Source organism: Sinohyriopsis cumingii, unplaced genomic scaffold (genome assembly GCF_028554795.1).
Source record: "Sinohyriopsis cumingii isolate HCF-2022 unplaced genomic scaffold, ASM2855479v2 utg000349l, whole genome shotgun sequence".
Classification (NCBI taxonomy): Eukaryota; Metazoa; Mollusca; class Bivalvia; order Unionida; family Unionidae; genus Sinohyriopsis; species Sinohyriopsis cumingii.
In genome coordinates this window covers 3595858-3615827 of record NW_028315889.1, presented here as the reverse complement: position 1 = coordinate 3615827, position 19970 = coordinate 3595858, and the positions used below count along the sequence as shown (strand labels likewise).

At 33.0% G+C, this 19970-nt stretch overlaps 1 protein-coding gene across 5 annotated transcripts in view; it reads left to right on the top strand.

Moving 5' to 3' along the window:
* The window catches only part of LOC149774338 (exportin-T-like), a 191602-nt gene that overhangs the window by 166275 nt on the left and 5357 nt on the right, over positions 1 to 19970 (top strand). For all 5 annotated transcript variants that reach the window (XM_089945416.1, XM_089945418.1, XM_089945414.1 and 2 more), the window contains 4 exons: positions 2846 to 2961; positions 3467 to 3514; positions 14464 to 14535; positions 18609 to 18662. In XM_089945416.1, the coding sequence (XP_089801542.1) occupies positions 2846 to 2961; positions 3467 to 3514; positions 14464 to 14535; positions 18609 to 18662 (290 nt within the window). The remainder of the gene's footprint in view (positions 1 to 2845; positions 2962 to 3466; positions 3515 to 14463; positions 14536 to 18608; positions 18663 to 19970) is intronic.

Genomic DNA, 19970 nt, shown 5'->3' with positions numbered 1-19970 from the left:
CTTATTCTTTATTACAATAAACTATCATACTTAGACTTCATTAATATAAACTATCATACTTAGACTTTATTACAATAAACTATCAAGCTTAGGCTTTATTAATATAACCTATCATACTTAGGCTTTATTACAATAAAATATCATACATAGACTTCATTAATATAAACTATCATACTTAGACTTTATTACAATAAACTATCGAGCTTAGACTTTATTAACATAAACTATCATACTTAGGCTTTATTAATATAAATTATCATATTAAGACTTTATTACAATAAATTATCAAGCTTTATTAATATAAACTATGATACTTAGGCTTTATTACAATAAAATATCATACATAGACTTCATTAATATAAACTATCATACTTAGACTTTATTACAATAAACTATCGAGCTTAGACTTTATTAATATAAACTATCATACTTAGACTTTATTCATATAAACTATCAAGTGTAGACTTTATTACAATAAACTATCATACTTAGACTTTGTTACTCTAACCTATCAAGCTTTATTAATATAAACAATCATACTTAGGCTTTACTACAATAAACTATCATACTTAGACTTTATTACTCTAAACTATCAAGCTTAGGCTTTATTACAATAAACTATCATACTTAGACTTTATTAATATAAACTATCAAACTTAGACTTTATTACATTAAACTATCATACTTAGACTTTATTACTCTAAACTATCAAGCTTAGGCTTTATTACAAAAAAACTATCATGCTTATTCTTTATTAAAATAAACTATCATGCTTATTCTTTATTAAAATAAACTATCATACTTAGGCTTTATTAATATAAATTATCATGTTTAGACTTTATTACAATAAACTATTAAGCTTAGGCTTTATTGCAATAAACTATCATACTTAGACTTTATTACTATAAACATTCATGTTTAGACTTTATTACTATAAACTATCAAGCTTGGACTTTATTACAATAAAGTATCATACTTAGGCTTTATTAATATAAACTATCATACTTAGGCTTTATTACAATAAACTATCAAGCTTAGGCTGTATTACAATAAACAATCATACTTAGGCTTTATTAATATAAACTTTCATACTTAGACTTTATTACAATAAACAATCATACTTAGGCTTTATTAATATAAACTATCATACTTAGGATTTATTACAATAAACAATCATACTTAGGCTTTATTAATATAAACTATCATACTTAGGCTTTATTACAATAAACTATCATAGTTAGGCTTTATTAATATAAACTATCATGCTTATTCTTTATTACAATAAACTATCATACTTAGACTTCATTAATATAAACTATCATACTTAGACTTTATTACAATAAACTATCAAGGATAGGCTTTATTAATATAAACTATCATACTTAGGCTTTATTACAATAAACTATCATGCTTAGACTTCATTAATATAAACTATCATACTTGGACTTTATTACAATAAACTATCAAGCTTAGACTTTATTAATATAAACTATCATACTTAGGCTTTATTAATATAAATTATCATATTAAGACTTTATTACAATAAACTATGAAGCTTTATTAATATAAACTATCATACTTAGGCTTTATTACAATAAACTATCATACTTAGACTTTATTACTCTAAACTATCAAGCTTAGGCTTTATTACAATAAGCTATCATACTTAGGCTTTATTACAATAAACTATCATACTTAGACTTTATTAGTATAAACAATCATACTTAGGGTTTATTAATTTAAACTATCATACTTAGACTTTATTCTTATAAACTATCAAGCTTTACAATAAACTATCGTACTTAGACTTTATTACTCTAACCTATCAAGCTTGATTAATATAAACAATCATACTTAAACTTTATTACAGTAAACTATCATGCTTAGTCTTTATTACAATAAACTATCATACTAGACTTTATTACTCTAAACTATCAAGCTTAAGCTTTATTACAAAAAACTATCATACTTAGACTTTATTAATATAAACAATCATAATTAGGTTTTATTAATATAAACTATCATGCTTAGGCTTTATTACAATAAACTATCATACTTAGGCTTTATTAATATAAATTATCATGTTTAGACTTTATTACAATAAACTATCATACTTAGACTTTATTACAATAAACTATCAAGCTTACACTTTATTAATATAAACAATCATACTTAGGCTTTATTAATATAAATTATCATATTTAGACTTTATTACAATAAACTATCAAGCTTAGGCTTTATTACAATAAACTATCATACTTAGGCTTTATTACAATAAACTATCATACTTAGACTTTATTAGTATAAACAATCATACTTAGGGTTTATTAATATAAACTATCATACTTAGACTTTATTACAATAAACTATCATACTTAGACTTTATTACTCTAAACTATCAAGCTTAGGCTTTATTACAATAAACTATCATACTTAGGCTTTATTACAATAAACTATCATACTTAGACTTTATTAGTATAAACAATCATACTTAGGGTTTATTAATATAAACTATCATACTTAGACTTTATTACAATAAACTATCAAGCTTAGACTTTATTACAATAAACTATCAAGCTTAGACTTTATTACATTAAACTATCATACTTAGGCTTTATTAATATAAGCTATCATAATTAGACGTTATTACAATAAACTATCATACTTACACTTTATTAATATAAACATCATACTTAAGACTTTATTAATATAAATTTTCAAGATTACTATTATACGTTTCTAGATCAGTCATGATCGTGTTTGTAAAATTTTATTCAAATTGCAAACAAAAAATTAGAGATTCTAAAGACTGAAATAGGAAAATCTTCTTTCACTTTACTTGCAGGGCGACTGGAGGGTGTATCAGGTTTTGCTAAATTTATATATGATAGTATGATTCCAGCCTGTTTCCTGGCTCCACTGAAGCCCTCATTTGACATCCAGGATGGCCAGACAGCACTGGTGGGTATTTATTTCACCTGGTTGTAAATTGAACAGATTGAAAAAATTTAATTACATTAGATTTATTGAATTTATTTTTGCTGTGAAATTGTGGAACTCTTGAACAACAAACAAAAGCAACCATGACACAGTTGTGTTCATAAAGTGGCCTTGTGCACTGATCAGTGACATATACAATTTAATGAGGATTCTAATAATAGGCTGGTGTACTGATGTTTTTATTGATAGCACTATGCCAGTCAGTAAAGATAGTTTAACAAAATCTTATCTAAAAATGTCAAAAACATCTCAAATAAATTTTGACACAATTTGAAATGCTTGACATTTTTAATATATATTTCCACCACATTATGGCAAATTTTGAATTACAGGTTTACAAGTTTAATGAAAGCCTCCTGTAAATATGATCATACTCTGATATAAAGCAATTATTCAAAAGTCAAAGCATATAAAATCTAGTTTTATATTTCTTATTGATGTTGTATTGTTTTTCTTCTCATTTTAGGCTCTTGGGGAATGTGCATTATGTTTGAAAAGCATTTATGAAAATAGGGTAAGTGAAAGATAAGAATAGATTTTTAATTACTGCATTTACTGTATATCTTGGGATATGATAAAATAAATAAGCATTTCCACTAGGGTTGCACAACTACTGGTACCTCGTACCAGCAAGGATGGAAAAATTGGTACAAGACAAAATTTTCATGGTATAAATGCTAATCAACCAATCTTGTAATGCTTGGTTTATCACTTGCATAGAGAAGGAAAAATTATGTTGTAAACAATACATTAGAGTAAGAAAATGAAGTGACTGAGATTTTTTAACCTTTATTAGAGATGCATTTGTAATGGACAGCATCAGAAGTCAACACCACAACACTATAGTTCGTTCCACACAGCATCACAAATTTTATCCTATTTTATCTCAGTAAAGTATCAAATCAGCATCATCAATTGTAGGTAAATGTACCTAATTCATTTCACATGAAGAATTTAAAATGAATTAGGTACTTTTAGCTACATTTACTAACGCTTACCTGAAAATTTACGGAGTTACAGATAAGATTAAATTCATGATGCTGTGTAGAACAAACTATAGTGTATTCCCATTTCAATATCTACACTCTTAGTCACCAACTTAATCAACACACAATTAAGAACATTGGTTCAAAATTCACTTACAAACTGTTAAAATGTTTTCATGCACTGCATATAATCTTTTAATGGCTTGGAGTGAGTGAACGCTTTCAACTTAAGCATGGCTAGATCACATTTCAAGCCCTAGTTCAACTGATTACTGTCGCTGATACATGATATTGAAATATATAATGGCCTGTTGAAATGAAAACTCCTTGTTTCCTTATTTCTTTGCAGTCATTCTTGATTTCTCCGTGCTTAAATTTGAAATATGTGTCATTGAACATGAAAATGTCTTTGATGAGTGATCCTTTGAAATTGGATTGCTGTGTTTATCTGCAACACTTGTACTTGGATGTGGTATAGTTTTATCAGTAGTACTTTTTATTTAAAACAAAATGAACTTATAGATCACTCTACCATGATAACAGATGCTTCAGTTCAAACGGAATGAAGCAGAGTGTGGCCACTTCAGTTAATGTCTTTGAAACAGCAGGAAGAGTGATTGAATTTGTATTGTTTCATCTTTAATCAAATATCAAACATGTGCAGTCCATCAAAGAGATAAGCCGAGTCTCCTTCTGGTGCTGTGTTGTTGCAGTCAATCACTGATCAATGTCGGTAGGGATATAGGACTACAACTGTACAAAAAGAATAAGTCAGCTTCTTACAGTTTTTGATGCTGATACTGCTAACTTTCAAGACTTAAAATGTGTTTTACAGTTTGTCGGGTCATGAATACCGACAGCCTTTCCAGCACAGAGGCAATTTTTTTTTTAAAACTGGCACATATCATTGTAACTGAACCTCGGATAAATGATTATTTTTTCCTGTCCCAGAACTTTTTTTCACCTAGGTCATATGTCTCAAGACTTAAGAAAAGAAATATATTTGTATTGAATTTGCATCCCCCCACATTGCATGTTGCAATAAAATAGATAAAGAAAATGCTTATTTGATAATTAAATGAAAGAAACTAACCTTATATTGTTACCATTTATTCCTCTTTTTTTCCTTCATGATCAGTTTGTTAAAGACAAAAATGTATCCATGAACTATGTAGCATATGCATCCATTCTGTAGTGTGTAATGCTTATGTCAAATAAAACACAACACTTGTTGTTTGATGTGACTTTAGAGAAATGAATCATAAATGGTTGCGCTCAGAAGGTGTGAATATGTTTTCAGACTGAAAACTGGATCCAACAAAATCACAGGGTAACACCTCTTTATATGTTCTGCTCTATTTGTCATGGTTTAGACCATGGGCAAGACCAATTGTAATACATGAAAATGTTGGAAGAAATGCATCTGACAATCATCCCACTTGCATAGTATGTACCGGTTGAAATGCTATCAGCACATGCAAATTCTGTTCAACATGAACTGAAGGTCAATGGGTTATTGTTCTTGGGGCACTAAAAGGGAAGGCACAGATGCGCACATTGAAGGATGAAGACACAAGAAGTATTCATGCTGTTGTATCTTCCATGCAAAATTTACTTTCTTGCAAAACTTACTTTCTGATAGATATAACCCTCACAGCCTCAGCAACAGTGGAGGCATTCTCTGGGAATCAACAAAAAGATGACAGGGATGTACTTCTACTAAAGCTACAATTGTCAAAAACCACAGTTCTTGCAAGCAAAAGTGGATAAGAGGCACAGAGAGAGTGATTTTTGGCAACAACAGCATCCCTATCTCAAAAATAACCTCATCTTCATGCCACCCTTACCACAGATCATGGTAAGGAAGGCTTCAATTCTTCACTGCCAAATGGGATAAGATTTGCTACAAAGATTGAAGAACGTGACAAATGATTTCCGATGGACTCGGCATCACTTCAGTGCACCTCCATCATCCAGGGTTCCTTCAGCTACAAACATACCCACAGACCCAATCAAAAGCATTACTTTGCAGCAAGATATTGATAACCTTCTCCAGAAAAGGGCAGTAGAAATCATTCTCAGAGTTTCTATTCAATGCTTTTTCTGTTCCCAATGGCAACCAGTACTCTGTGCACTGCCATTGACCTAAGCAGACTCAGTTCATTCATGTCCCTTGGTTCATGATGTAAACACCACAATGGGTGCAGTCCAGAAGGAAGACTTCACAGTCAGTGTGGACTTATAAGATGCATATCTTCATGTCCTCTATCACACAGCTTCCAGGAAGTTCCTGTGATTTGGCTTCAAAGACATTTCCACTTCAAGACCCTTTCAGTTTGACTCAACATCAGTCCCTGGGTCTTCACTTGATTGATGGACCTGGTATTGACCCATATCCAGACCATATCTGTATGGTGCTAACATCAAACTACAAAAACATTAGGTGAGTTATATTTCAGAGCAAGACATGATATCCCTTGTTACTCAGTTTCTCAACCATGGCTTCCTTGTCAGCAAGGACAGACATGGCCTAGTACCATCTCAACATTTTGTTCATCTAGGTATGAAGTTCAACAATCAGGTAGATAGAGTATGTTTCCCACAGGTTCAAGTATTGAAAATCAGTGCAGTGGTGGCGGCTTTTACATGGCTGTATATCTGCTCAAGATTTCCTTTGCCTACTATGTCTGCTCATTGCAGCTGCAGATCTGCAGATCTCATAGTCCTAGGTTGCCTTTTTATACACCAATGACAAAGATTCTGTTATCCAGGTGGAGGTCAGGACTTTGCCTATTAAACCAACATCTCAAAATCTGCACAAATGTGAGGTTCCATTTCCATCTCCAGAAATGGAGTGACCTCATTTGGCTCGCATCAGGTATACATCAGCATGTGCAATTGCCAGAAATCAGTCTATACGGATGCAAGAACAGGGCATGGGTGGGGGTGCACACCTACTAAGGTCATTGGGGGAAGCCAGTGGAGTGTGGTCTCCTAATGGAATGACATTGACATATCAAATTTCAATGGGATGGAAGCCATTTTGAAAACCTTTCATTGGTGCCAGGAAGATCTAAATGGAAAGGGAGTTCGCATTCTTTAAAACAATTCAAGATGGTGATGTATCGCAATCGGCATTGTGGAACCAAATCCCAAGATATTTTGCATCCTGGTTTTAGATTTTCTAAAGAGGTGTCTTCAGTGACAAATCCAGTTCCAAGTTAGTCATATTTGAGGCCAATTAACTGTATTAGCAGACTTATTATCCCAGAAGAGTCGACTAATACGGACAGAATTGTGTCTTCACCCTGTGATTTTCACTCAGATGTGCACTCATATTGGACCAACAAAGGTAGATCTATTTATGACAAAGTGGAATGCCAAATTCCCAACCTTTGTCTTGCCAGTCCCAGATCCAAAATCATTGGCATTTGATGTTCAGTCCATAGATTGGAATTGCCTAGACGCGTGCACTTACCCTCCAAACACGTCTCGGTCATATTAAACAAGCCCTCAGGAATAAAATTTTTCACGACTTGTGGAAAGAATTGCTCAAGCAAGATGGCCATTTAATCAAATCTTCACAAGAACACACTGTCCCTCTGCAGGCATCAATACCTCAAATAGCCAATATCCTCCTCTGGTTCTTTGACAAGAAAAATCAGCACCGATTACAATGAAATGGCTACTGTTCGACAGTTGCCAACACCCTAAATCATCATGGAAGAGGGATTATTGGAAGAAACAAGGACTTATGCTATCTTCTGTCCAGAGATGTTGGCTCTATGTCCAAAGTGGAATCTGTCAAGGGTACTAACCTGTCTTATAAAAACCCCATTTGAACAGCTCTCAAGAGCCTCATTGGTTCACCTCTCATATAAGACCTACTTCATCGCTGTATTAGTGATAGAAGTCAGAATCAGCAAAGTATATGCTCTTTCAGTGGACCCTAAATAACATGCAGTGGGTCAGTTTCACTCATGAATGTCCCAGCTTTCTTCTACAAGAACAGGCTCCCATTCATGGGTAATCAAGCTTTTGTTGTGAAATCGCTGTCTACTCTGGACACGTCATCTCAAGGCCACAATGCAAACTCAGATGTGGTATTTAAAAAGAAATGAGCTATAGCATTGAGGAAATCAGTTTTTCTTACCTTTTAAAAAAGGGACATCATGATACATCAGCACAGACACTTTCATCCTGAATAAAGTGGGTTATTCACTCTGCATATTGGAAAATAACCCCAGATCAAATGTTATTTATTTTAAATGCAATTTGGCTCATGAGGTTACAGCAGTTGCCACAAGCACAGCACTTGAGTGAAACTGTTCTGACATTATTCATGCCATGGGATAGAGATCTGAGTCCACTTTCTCAGATTTTATCTCAGAGATCTTTCATCCCAAAAGACTCAGCTTGATCTTGTGGGACCTATAGCCATAGTGGAACAGGTTACTTTCCCATATCGTTTGACAGCTTCATTAGGATTTGGTTTCACGACGACTTCCACCTGATTAGTGGAAAGGAAAATCTTTCCCTTTCAAAGCCGCTTCTCAAAATATGGAGTCAATTCCCCAGTCGGGTTATAGAAGCTCTCTCACATACTTTAGGGGACAAGAGATGATCTCTCAAGGGTAAAGGGATGTATCTCCCTCCACCTCTTACCTATTCTCCTAAGGTATCATGATCAGGCAATATATTTGAAAGAGAACGAAGGAGAAACCAGCTTTTTCTAGTAAATTTGTTTCTTTGATAATACTTACCCATAATGCACATCACCCTCCCAGCCTTCCCCCCACAGTGATGGTCATATATTGAGAGAATACCTTCTGCTCCAGTAGTAACTTAGGTATTCACAAAATCTGTTGCCAATCCCTGTGTCAAGGGGAAATAACCCTAACTGTCACCTAGATGGGCCGAGAACTTTTTAAGCTAACAATTTTAACCTGTGAAAACTGGATTTGCAGGGTAGTAGTAGTTATCCGAAGGTATTATGATTGGATAAGTACTGTTGAAGCATACCTGTCAACTCTCACACTGGGAGAAAAAAACTCCCATCTTTTGGGGTCATTCCATGACTACCTCCCTATTTAATAATATCTCCCAATTTTTGCAGAGTACTCCCAGTTCTTACATTGTCTTTCGATTTTTCATTTCCCCTTAAAAAAAATCTAAATAAATAGATATATCATATGCAATCCACAGAAGCCATGTTCTATTTTATCACCTGTGAATGTTGCTCTGATGAAATAATTATCACACTACAAAGAATTTACTTCTTCACTAAATAGAATGTTAAATGTAAACATTATTCACATAAATTTTTGAAATTCATTTTTACCCTACAACAACAATAAAATCAGAAAATAAACCAAAACAGAAGTAAACCACAACAACAGAATTGTCGGCAGTTAATTTCAATCTCAAGAATGATCACTGTGAATGTTGTAGCTCCATATAATGTAGCTCCATTCCACACCAAAACACTTACACAAGTAAACACCTGGAATTACTGTACCATATATATATATATATATATATATATATATATATATATATATATATATATATATATATATATATATATATATATATATATATATATATATATATATATATGTGTGTGTGTGTGTGTGTGTGTGTGTGTGTATATATGAATGTTAATTACCATCATTAAATTAAAAGAAGGAATGAAAATACATACCATGCAGCATATGTGTCCTGAAAATAACAATTCTGAATAAAATATCTTTTATAGTAAACAATGTTAATGCCTTACAAGTTGACAAGAAGGAAATAAGGTGGGATATAAAATGAGGGGAAAATAGTTGCCACATGTATTGTAGTGTGAGACTGCGTATTGAGGCACCTTTAGTCACAACAAAAGAGGGCATAGTTTATTTGCCAATCAATTGTGGGTGCTTACATAACACTTGGTAGAACATGGTTTCAGGATTAACTGTTAATTAGTCACATTGACTTTCTTGTGCCTTTACTTAAAACTAACCTTTAGCAATTGTGCGATTTGGCCACATCTGATCAGAATATGAAAAGAGGGCATGTCCTGGTGTAAAACAAGGTGTGTCACAGGCAGAAACAGCACGTCCTTGAGAATTTAACATGTATTGAACCCAGAAGATGAGTCAGTATTTACTGAAAACAAGGCTTCAAAAATGCTGCAAAAAAACTCCTGATTTTAGGCCCCAATCTTTTATTCTACCTATGTGGCATTGAAATCTGAAACGTTGATAGGTATGATGAAGAAACATATTTTACTGGATAAAATTGGTTTTATTAAGGTATCAGACATGCTGCCAGGGTATACAAATGCTTGACTCGTGCAAAATTTGTACAAATTTGTGCACTTAGAGAGCAGTGATGTACGAGATCTCCCACAAATTAGTTAAAGTTGTACATATAAAAACATGTACTCTGTGCATCATAGAATTGTTATTTAACTGTTAACTCTTAAAGTGCTTGTCATGACACAAGTCACACTGCTAGTAGTGATATGATATCACTGTCTTTTCAGGTAGGCAACTGTTTACACAAAAGGATTCTTTGGCTAGACATGAGTGGTTGTTAAACTAAATTTGATTGATATGTTAGGCCCTGAACAACCATTTGGTCATAGTTTGAACCTTGCATCATGGAAGTTTTATAAATGCATGTTTAAAATACAGGCTACCTAGAATACCAAAATGGCTGATTCCCGGCATGGTTCATAATCAGATAACAGTTTTGTTCAGCAGATCCGCCTGACAATAGTGATGATGACAGTGATAAAATGTCAGATTATTGGAGCTGGGAAAGTTTTAATGAAGATCTCGGTGACTGATTTGAACCCAAAAATAATATTGGTCATGCTTGTACATGCAGAATGGATAAAAACAGACGATATGCGGGTCATTTTAATTAAATTAATTAAATTTAATTAAACTACAGACCATTTAAAAGTAGAGTTCAATTTTCATTTCTTTTCTCAAGCAGTTTAACTCTGCAGGATTTGTACTACAAAACTATATAATCCGATAAAGTTTAAGATAAATAGAATAAATAAGAATCTAAAATGAAATTGAAATGTAGAGAGATTTTTTTAATCAGAATATCTCTGTCTTAAAAAGGATACTATGTCACTGATATAGTTTTATCAGAAATGATTTAAGAAAGTGAAACTTTTGCAGAGCTTATGTTAGTGAAAAAATCTTAGTTTGGAGCAGAAGTATCCAAAAGACAATACCTGTCTTTTGTGGAAGATTGTACATAATAACCATATGGAACAGTTTCCCAACTTGTTCAAGCTGGTTTAGCTAGATATGTATATGCCTGTCCATACAGCAGACTGTGAAAGGGAAATCTCAGCACAGAATAATATTGATAGACAGATAATGAAGGCTATGCTCAGAAACAATCAGCAGATTAATATTTATACAACTAGCAGTGTCACCTATAGATTTTGATTTCAGTAAAGTATAGAGTGGATCAGGAAGAGAGATATATATTGAAGTTTTACGTAAATATTGAACTGTTACTGTTTCCTCTTCTCTTTTTTTATACTCCCCATTACTTTTGTGACAAGGGGGGAGCTTCCCCACTTGATATAAAATCCCGGCAATATCTCCGCAGTATTCATTACACAATACCAGTATCTACATTTATTTAGATTTTAATAATTTAAACACACATTAAATTAATGTTACTTGCCAAAGAGTGAAGTGTCCAAAAACTCCTATTTTTATATCTTGTGTTTTGCTGTACACTGTGTTTGATGCAGTAAAAAATTCTGACATGATTAATATTTGCCTTTTTCGCCCGACAGGTCTAATTACCATGTAATATTTCCTTAGTTATCTACCATCACAAAACCCTAACCTTGTAATAGTGGCACTCACTTTGTTCTCCTAACCCTTTGATTGAGCCGTGAAATTGATATGTGTTCAGTGCCAAGTAGTTCTACATTCAATTAACAGTTGAACTTCTAGTTATCATACCCCAAAGTTGAGACCTATTCAGTTGTAGCATATGTTTTAATAGATTCACAGAATGTATGCTCAAAATGTCACTCACAGAGCCCCAGCTGTTACATTGGTTCAATTTTGAAATTCCTGTGAATATCGGTAAAAGGAAACCAAGGTTGGCCTCCCATTGTCAGCCTACTTTGTATATAAAAAAAATTGGTATACTTACAAGGATCCAAAGTCAGCTTCCAGCTTGCTTTGTCAATAAAATAACCTTTGTACTGAATATCCTAAATTGAACCAATGGGTTTATTTCTCGCAACCAGGTGTATATATTGACCACTCAAACTATTTGTTGCCACTTTGTTATCATAATTGATACAAATAAGCATTGTTGTCTGTAGGATACAATTGTATGCACAGCATAAACTGTTATTATGTATATCTGATTTAATTTATATTTATTTAAATTTTATTGTTTCTCAGATTTAAATTTTTGTATTCTGTTACTTGCTATTACAATATAATCTTTTTTACGTGATTTGGATTTTTTTTCCAGAAAATAGTTTGACCTTGACTGTTCATATGTAAACACCTGAAGCTGACCTAGTTTCCGACTTTAATTCAAAATTAGTACCAGCCACGTGAACAAATTTTTTTGTGTGGGGGAATAATAAGGGTGAGATTGAGGCTGTATTGGATAGTTGACACTAGATTTGTAAATAGTTCTGTGAAGTAAACAACTTTTTCGTATTTTATTCTTAGAGTAAAATGATTGGTTTTTGTCAGGACCATGCTGAGAGTACATGATGTAAATATGATAGCATGACTTCCATACGGGTACCCATTCTGCGTCTCAAAATGACTGTATAACCATTGTTTTAGAGAAATAATCTCAGTCTGGGCTTAAAATACTTGATGTCAAATCGTATTCTTCTGTTGTAGCTAGTTTTCAAGTTGTATGTTAATTTTTCTTCAGATTATTTCGATTCTAAAAGATTAATTAATTTCTCTGGAAATATTTTGAGTGCTCATACAGAATTCTTGAACAAAGACATTTCTTAAAAATTGTATTTGGAGTTCCAACACTGGAGTGTTATTTCTTGTGTTTCTACAAGGAACTGTAGACAACAGCCCTGTACAGGATACAGCATACATCATCGCCTTCCATCTTGGATTCTTCATTTCATTATTAGGACTTCTAAAATTTTATTTGTGGATTATTATTGGATTATATTTGTATTTGATTCTTAAATCCATAAGTTCTTATTTTTTTCTTTTTTTATAGTGTTTTTTCCAGTGAAATAAATTATTTGCTAAATTTTTCAAAGCTTGATGTTTTCACTCTTTCTTTTCTTACTGTTTAATCAGCCTAAACACGTAAAATAAGACTGTCTTTAAGAATATTATTTGTGAAAATATTGTCAATGGCTCCCACAGTGAAAGTATTTGATAGCAGTGATTTTTGTTTGTGAAATATTGTTATATTGTTAAGCTGGATGTAATACACTCTAGGTCCTTTTGCACCATACACAACGTCATGTGAATTGCTAGTGCCTTGAAGCAGTTGTTATCTCTCTCTCTCTCTCTCTCTCTTACGATTTTCTTGGATCCAATTTTCAGTTTGATGAAATTGAAATCCATGAGGACCAGCAAACACAATTCGTTTATATATCTTAATGCAGTGGTTTTACCTGACATAAGCAATGCACACTGTGAATGTATGGGGTGTATTGTGGATATCTTTGTGTCTTTTACAAATAAATTGCTTATGATAAACCAAAATAAAAGTACGAGGTTAGTATAACATGCAGGGGTGGCGGTACAAGTTTAATATAAATTGTTTCATTTATGTACGTTTTGGGAAATGAGATCTAGGCAAAAAGAGGTTTAACCATACATTGTGGGACAGTAAAAAATGATTTATTTTACCTTTTCCCAAGATATACAATAAATGTGGTAAATGCTTTTAACATTTTTTGTTGTTTTCTTTGTGTTTGGTGAGGGGTGTAGTCTTAATTCAACAAACTTTGCAGAATTATAAAATGAAACTGAAATTTGGATGGAAATGTAGATGATGTGATCAGATTTGAGCTCTACAAGACTTTATTCAATGGCCAGTCATCCAGGGCTTGGATAGATTTGGTTAAGTTTTACAGTTAGGTCTGTTTCTAAGTTATTACTGGTCACAGAGACACACAAGTTCATGTGAGAATGCATCCAGGTTAGTAGTGTCATGGTGATCTATATTTCAGGCCTTGGTGACTGAGTTGCAAAGTGCAGAATACTTGGGGTTTTTTGGCTGATAAAGCAATTTGCAATGAAATTTTTTAAAAAAATTAAAAAAATACTTTTTTGTTCTTTATTAAATAATACAGTTATTATAAAGATATTCACTTAGTTACATATGAAAACTTACCACAAAAGAATTAAGTTGAGATATCAGATCTGTTTTCAATGTCATTTCCTATGTTCTTTTCTTTGTTGAAGTGGAACATATTTTCTTGTTTGTTTTCTAGGGAGAAGAAATGTTGACATTTCTGCAGAGAGATTACCTTCCAACTCTTCAGATGTCAACCCAGCAGATCACTGTAAGTTTCATTGTAACAGAAAGCAAATTATAAACATAATGCCATAGCAAGGGAGGTAACTCAATAAATGTTATATTGCAATATGACTAACATGGCAGAACAAGTCACTGATACTAATTGCTGTGGTAATGACAACAACCTTATGGAAATCAACTTCAAATGGTTTGAATAAAATTTCATAGTTCCTTTAACTGAAAGATGAGATACTTGAAACAGTAACTAGAGCTGCAGATTTAGTCATCACATGTCTAAAATGTTTTGAACATGGTGACACTTGAATGATAGATCCACTTCAGCAGTAATTTTCATGTGAAAAGTTCAGCTGATTACATACATAATGGTGTCCATAATTATCCAATACATTTGTTTGGTTTTTATGTTTTCCCAATTGTTAAGTTTGACTGATAACGATTAGACCTTGAATGCTCTCAATTACCAGTGCTCCACAACAGTATTTGACAATTGTATGGCCTCAAACTTCCCTGAACATGGTTTCTGCAATGAAAGTATCCATGGATTTCAATCGGATTTAAAATGCACCTGTATGTTGATAAGACTTTGAATTGTATTTCTAGCTATCCAAGTCATAATTGACAGGAATTATGACCCTTATTGTCCTACTGACTTTGACTTCAGTCTTTTTCCTTTACCAGTAATTGTTTTATTTAATCCATATATGGCATACAGCTTTATTTTGATGATAATTCTGAACTAATTTCATTTCCACAATGATTATTGTCATTTTGAGGAGTTATGGCCTCCAATTTCCAGACGTCCTAACTTTGTTTTCTGCAGCTTAACTTTACTTAGGAATGTTGTATGGCAGCCAAATTTGTCATGCAGCTTACACTGATGAACATTAAATTAGTTGAATTTCCAGCAATCCATATGATCATTTGGAAGAGTTATTGCCCCTGATTTCAAGTCCTCTTTACTTTGGTTTTCACAGATAAATTTTACTGTGGAATATTGGATTTCAACCAAAGTTGTCATGCAGCTTTATATACTAACGATTCCTTGAATGAATTGGGTATAAGTATTCTACGTGATCATTTAGACAAGTTATGTTATTCCCAGTTTGCTTCTCTTAACTTTGGTTTTCCAACAACAAGTTTCTTCTTAAAGCCCTTCTTAAGAATGATGAGCATAGCCCTAATAACTCTATTTCCAATTCACTTTTTTATCAGTAGTAGACAAAGTGGCAATTTTGTATGCATCTTCAGAAACGTGTATCATACTGTGTCAGTATGACCTACTTTCTAGGATTTATCAGTATTGCTTCCAAAATACTAATGCTACAGAAGTGGGATGTCTTGTATTCTCTTCAATGATGATGATAGTTTATTTTTATGGAGCTTTTTTATATAAGGTAAATAAAATTTCTGTGATTCAGCATTATATATATATATATATATATATATATATATATATATATATATATATAGTGATAATTATCTTGATTAACCCAGAAGGGTTATGGAATCACTCCTGTCTGTTTGGCTGTGTAAAACAAATAACCCCTGAAATAATTCAAGTTGTTAAAGATAGTACAAGGAAGAAATATTGTCAATAATCTAAATAGTATTACAGTAATGAATATTAATATTACTATATATTATCACATAGTCAGTACACTTTATGTATGGTGTGTGCAGTTTCATATTTTTGATGTGGCAAGATGTTAGAAGATCACTTTATGCAGTTCTGATTGGTCCAAATAAGCCTGTGAAATTCTTGTGCAGTATTCTCTTTACTGATTGACTGCAATCATGGGAAAATTTCATCACCCCGCCTACTATAACTTTTTGTTTTTACTATTACATGTACTATTCACATTTTGGCATCTATTTTTTTCTAGTCAACTGCCCAAAGGGAATTGTGGATAAAAAAGGTCACATCTCTCATAATATGGCCCATTAACCCCATGTGGGCTCATTATGCCATGTATAGATTATCATGCACTGAAAAATGGCATAAAAATCCAAACAAGAACAAGGAATTGGTCAATTCATAGTGTGCATGTGGAGAGGGATGGTGGTATACCCATAACATGGAATCCACCCTTCATACAAAAGTGGTTAAATGTTAACTTACAGGAGTAAATATAATCACCTTTGTTCATAGAAGTATGTGGACATAAACTTGTCTCCAAATTGAAAGAATGTTTTCCAACCATGGCATATTTATGCCATAAAATAACTCTTATCGTGTATTGCAGTTTTCACTTGAAATAAATTTGTCTGTGTCTACTATATTCTCCTGTTCCAAATCAAACAATGCCAGTATCCAGTAACAAATTCATTACTGTAAATCTGGAATATCTGCCTCCGTAATCGTCCGTTTACATAAACATCCAGCTATTTGAATGCCCTCTATAATCATCCCTTCACATAAATATCCAGCTATCTAAAAGCCCTCCATAATTATCCCTTCACATAAATATCCAGCTATTTGAATGCCCTCCATAATCATCCCTTCACATAAATATCCCCCTATTTGAATGCCTTCCATAATCATCCCCTCACATAAATATCCAGCTATTTGAATGCCCTCCATAATCATCCCTTCACGTAAATATCCAGCTATTTGAATGCCCTCCATAATCATCCCTTTACATAAATATCCAGCTATTTGAATGCCCTCCATAATCATCCCTTCACATAAATGTCCAGCTATTTGAATGCCTTCCATAATCATCCCTTCACATAAATATCCAGCTATTTGAATGCCCTCCATAATCATCCCTTCACATAAATATCCAGCTATCTAAAAGCCCTCCATAATTATCCCTTCACATAAATATCCAGCTATTTGAATGCCCTCCATAATCATCCCTTCACATAAATATCCAGCTATCTAAAAGCCCTCCATAATTATCCCTTCACATAAATATCCATCTGTTTGAATGCCCTCCATAATCATCCCTTCACATAAATATCCAGCTATTTGAATGCCTTCCATAATCATCCCTTCACATAAATATCCATCTGTTTGAATGCTCTCCATAATCATCCCTTCACATAAATATCCAGCTATTTGAATGCCCTCCATAATCATCCCATTACATAAATATCCAGCTATTTGAATGCCCTCCATAATCATCCCTTCACATAAATGTCCAGCTATTTGAATGCCTTCCATAATCATCCCTTCACATAAATATCCAGCTATTTGAATGCCCTCCATAATCATCCCTTCACATAAATATCCAGCTATTTGAATGCCCTCTGTAATCGTCCCTTCACATAAATATCCAGCTATTTGAATGCCTTCCATAATCATCCCTTCACATAAATATCCAGCTATTTGAATGCCCTCCATAATCATCCCTTCACATAAATATCCAGCTATTTGAATGCCCTCTGTAATCATCCCTTCACATAAATATCCAGCTATTTGAATGCCCTCCATAATCATCCCTTTACACAAATATCCAGCTATTTTACTGCTTAGAAGTGAAACTGACAGTGACAAACTCACACTATAAAACATTTCTCTAACCAAACTAATACTATGCGACAACATATTGAATTTACATAGAAATTGTGTTTAAAAGTTGTGCTATTTGTGTCAAATATTCATTTTATTTTGGAAGGACAGTTGCTCGTTGAATTATAATTGGTAAAAATACAAATGTTACTAATTATAGAACTGTGCAAAAAATTCCAGGGACTTTTTTATGTGCAACATATGAAAGGTACTGCATCTTAGTTGGAATGAAAAAATTATTTAATCTTCATTCATTCCTATTTCCATTAAAATAAAAACTATCTGATAAACAGAATCTCAAATGGGTAATGATTTAATATTAAACTTATGAAACTCGTTGAATAATGTTCAGCTTTTGAGAGCCAAGACTCTAACTAGAAACATCCTCTTGGCAGGCAGCCAAGACTAATATGTGAACAATCCTGTAGAAAATCATTTAACTTGCTACTGTTGTGTGTACTGTATAACATAGAAATATTCATGGTTAGCAATGTTTGTATAAAGATTGCATCAACTGATATCCCTATGGTTTAATCAGTTTTCTTAGAATTTTAGGTTCTCATAGTTTTTCTTTTTCTTTTCAGGAATTCTGTCAAGCATTGCAATTAGATATCAAGTTGTTTAGAAATTATTATAAGGTAAAGATTTTTGTTTTGTACCTCTAGCAACACATCATCTTCTAGCAACACATCAACCTCTAGCAACACATCAACCTCTAGCAACATGTCAACCTCTAACAACACATCAACCTCTAGCAACACATCAACCGACTCTTCTTTTGATGCATTACATAATCATATTACATTATGGTCTATCCACTATCTTAAAATCTGTCCCTCCCAAATGAGAAAAGTTGTTAAATTCTCTTGTCTTTTTTAGCAAAAAAGTGCTGAAGTGTCATCTGCTTACCAAGTCAGCAAGAGTGATCTTGCATCAAATGCCACTATTCACCAGCAACTACGTGTGCCTTCTCATCATGCTTATTTAGAGGCCTTGCAAACACGCATCAGTTTGTCTTTTTCTCAAGTCTGAGTGTATCAAGGCATATCAGAAATGAACAATTTCTGCAGTTTAATCTAAATCTGCTATATTTCCAGGCTGAATGTGTTACTTCTGAGATTGGTGTAAATTGATGGTGATAATGGGGGGTTAGTGTGACACAAGAAATACTATAATAAATGATCAGTTGCTTATGAGTGCAACATACACTTGCACTGACCAATCAGTGTTGGATTCCAAAGGTCAAGGTTACTAGGACAGAAAGAATATCACATACCTAGACCAAACTTTATGGATAGTTTACACCTGATGAAAGGAAGAAGTCTATTGATTTTGAAATATGATGGTCAATAGTCAGGGTCACAGTGACTAAAAGAAAAATAAATGGTTTCCAAAGAATAACATTAAATCTGCAGATCATATCCAGACTAACCTTTGTGGATGGTTTGCAAGGAAGAAGTTTGCCAGAATTTGAGTCAAAACATCAAAGGTCAAGATCAGTGCAACTGGAAGAAGGAAAATGGTTTCTGCACAATACTTGTGTGTGGATGACTTGCGTACTTGGTATAAAAGAAAGAAGCCCATTGATTTGGGGTCAAAAAATCAGAGATCAAGGTCACTGTAACTGAAAGAAAATTGGTTTTCGCATAATTTTTAGTTTTAAACCACAAATCTTGACCAATGTTTATGGAGGGCTTGCAGATGTGATATGAAAGAGTTGTGTTTATTTTGGGTTAACTCTGTCCAAGGACATAGCCATTATGGCTCCAAGAAATATAGGTTTTGCAGAATAGCTTTTGTCCTTGAGTAAGTCCCTTGACCAAAAAGTGAATGGCTTGCACTTAGGTTAATTAAGAAGATTGTAGATTAGATGATCCAAACATCGTATGTTATGGTTGATACGTCTCGTATAAAATTAATGGTTCCTGCACAGTAAGTTTAGTTCA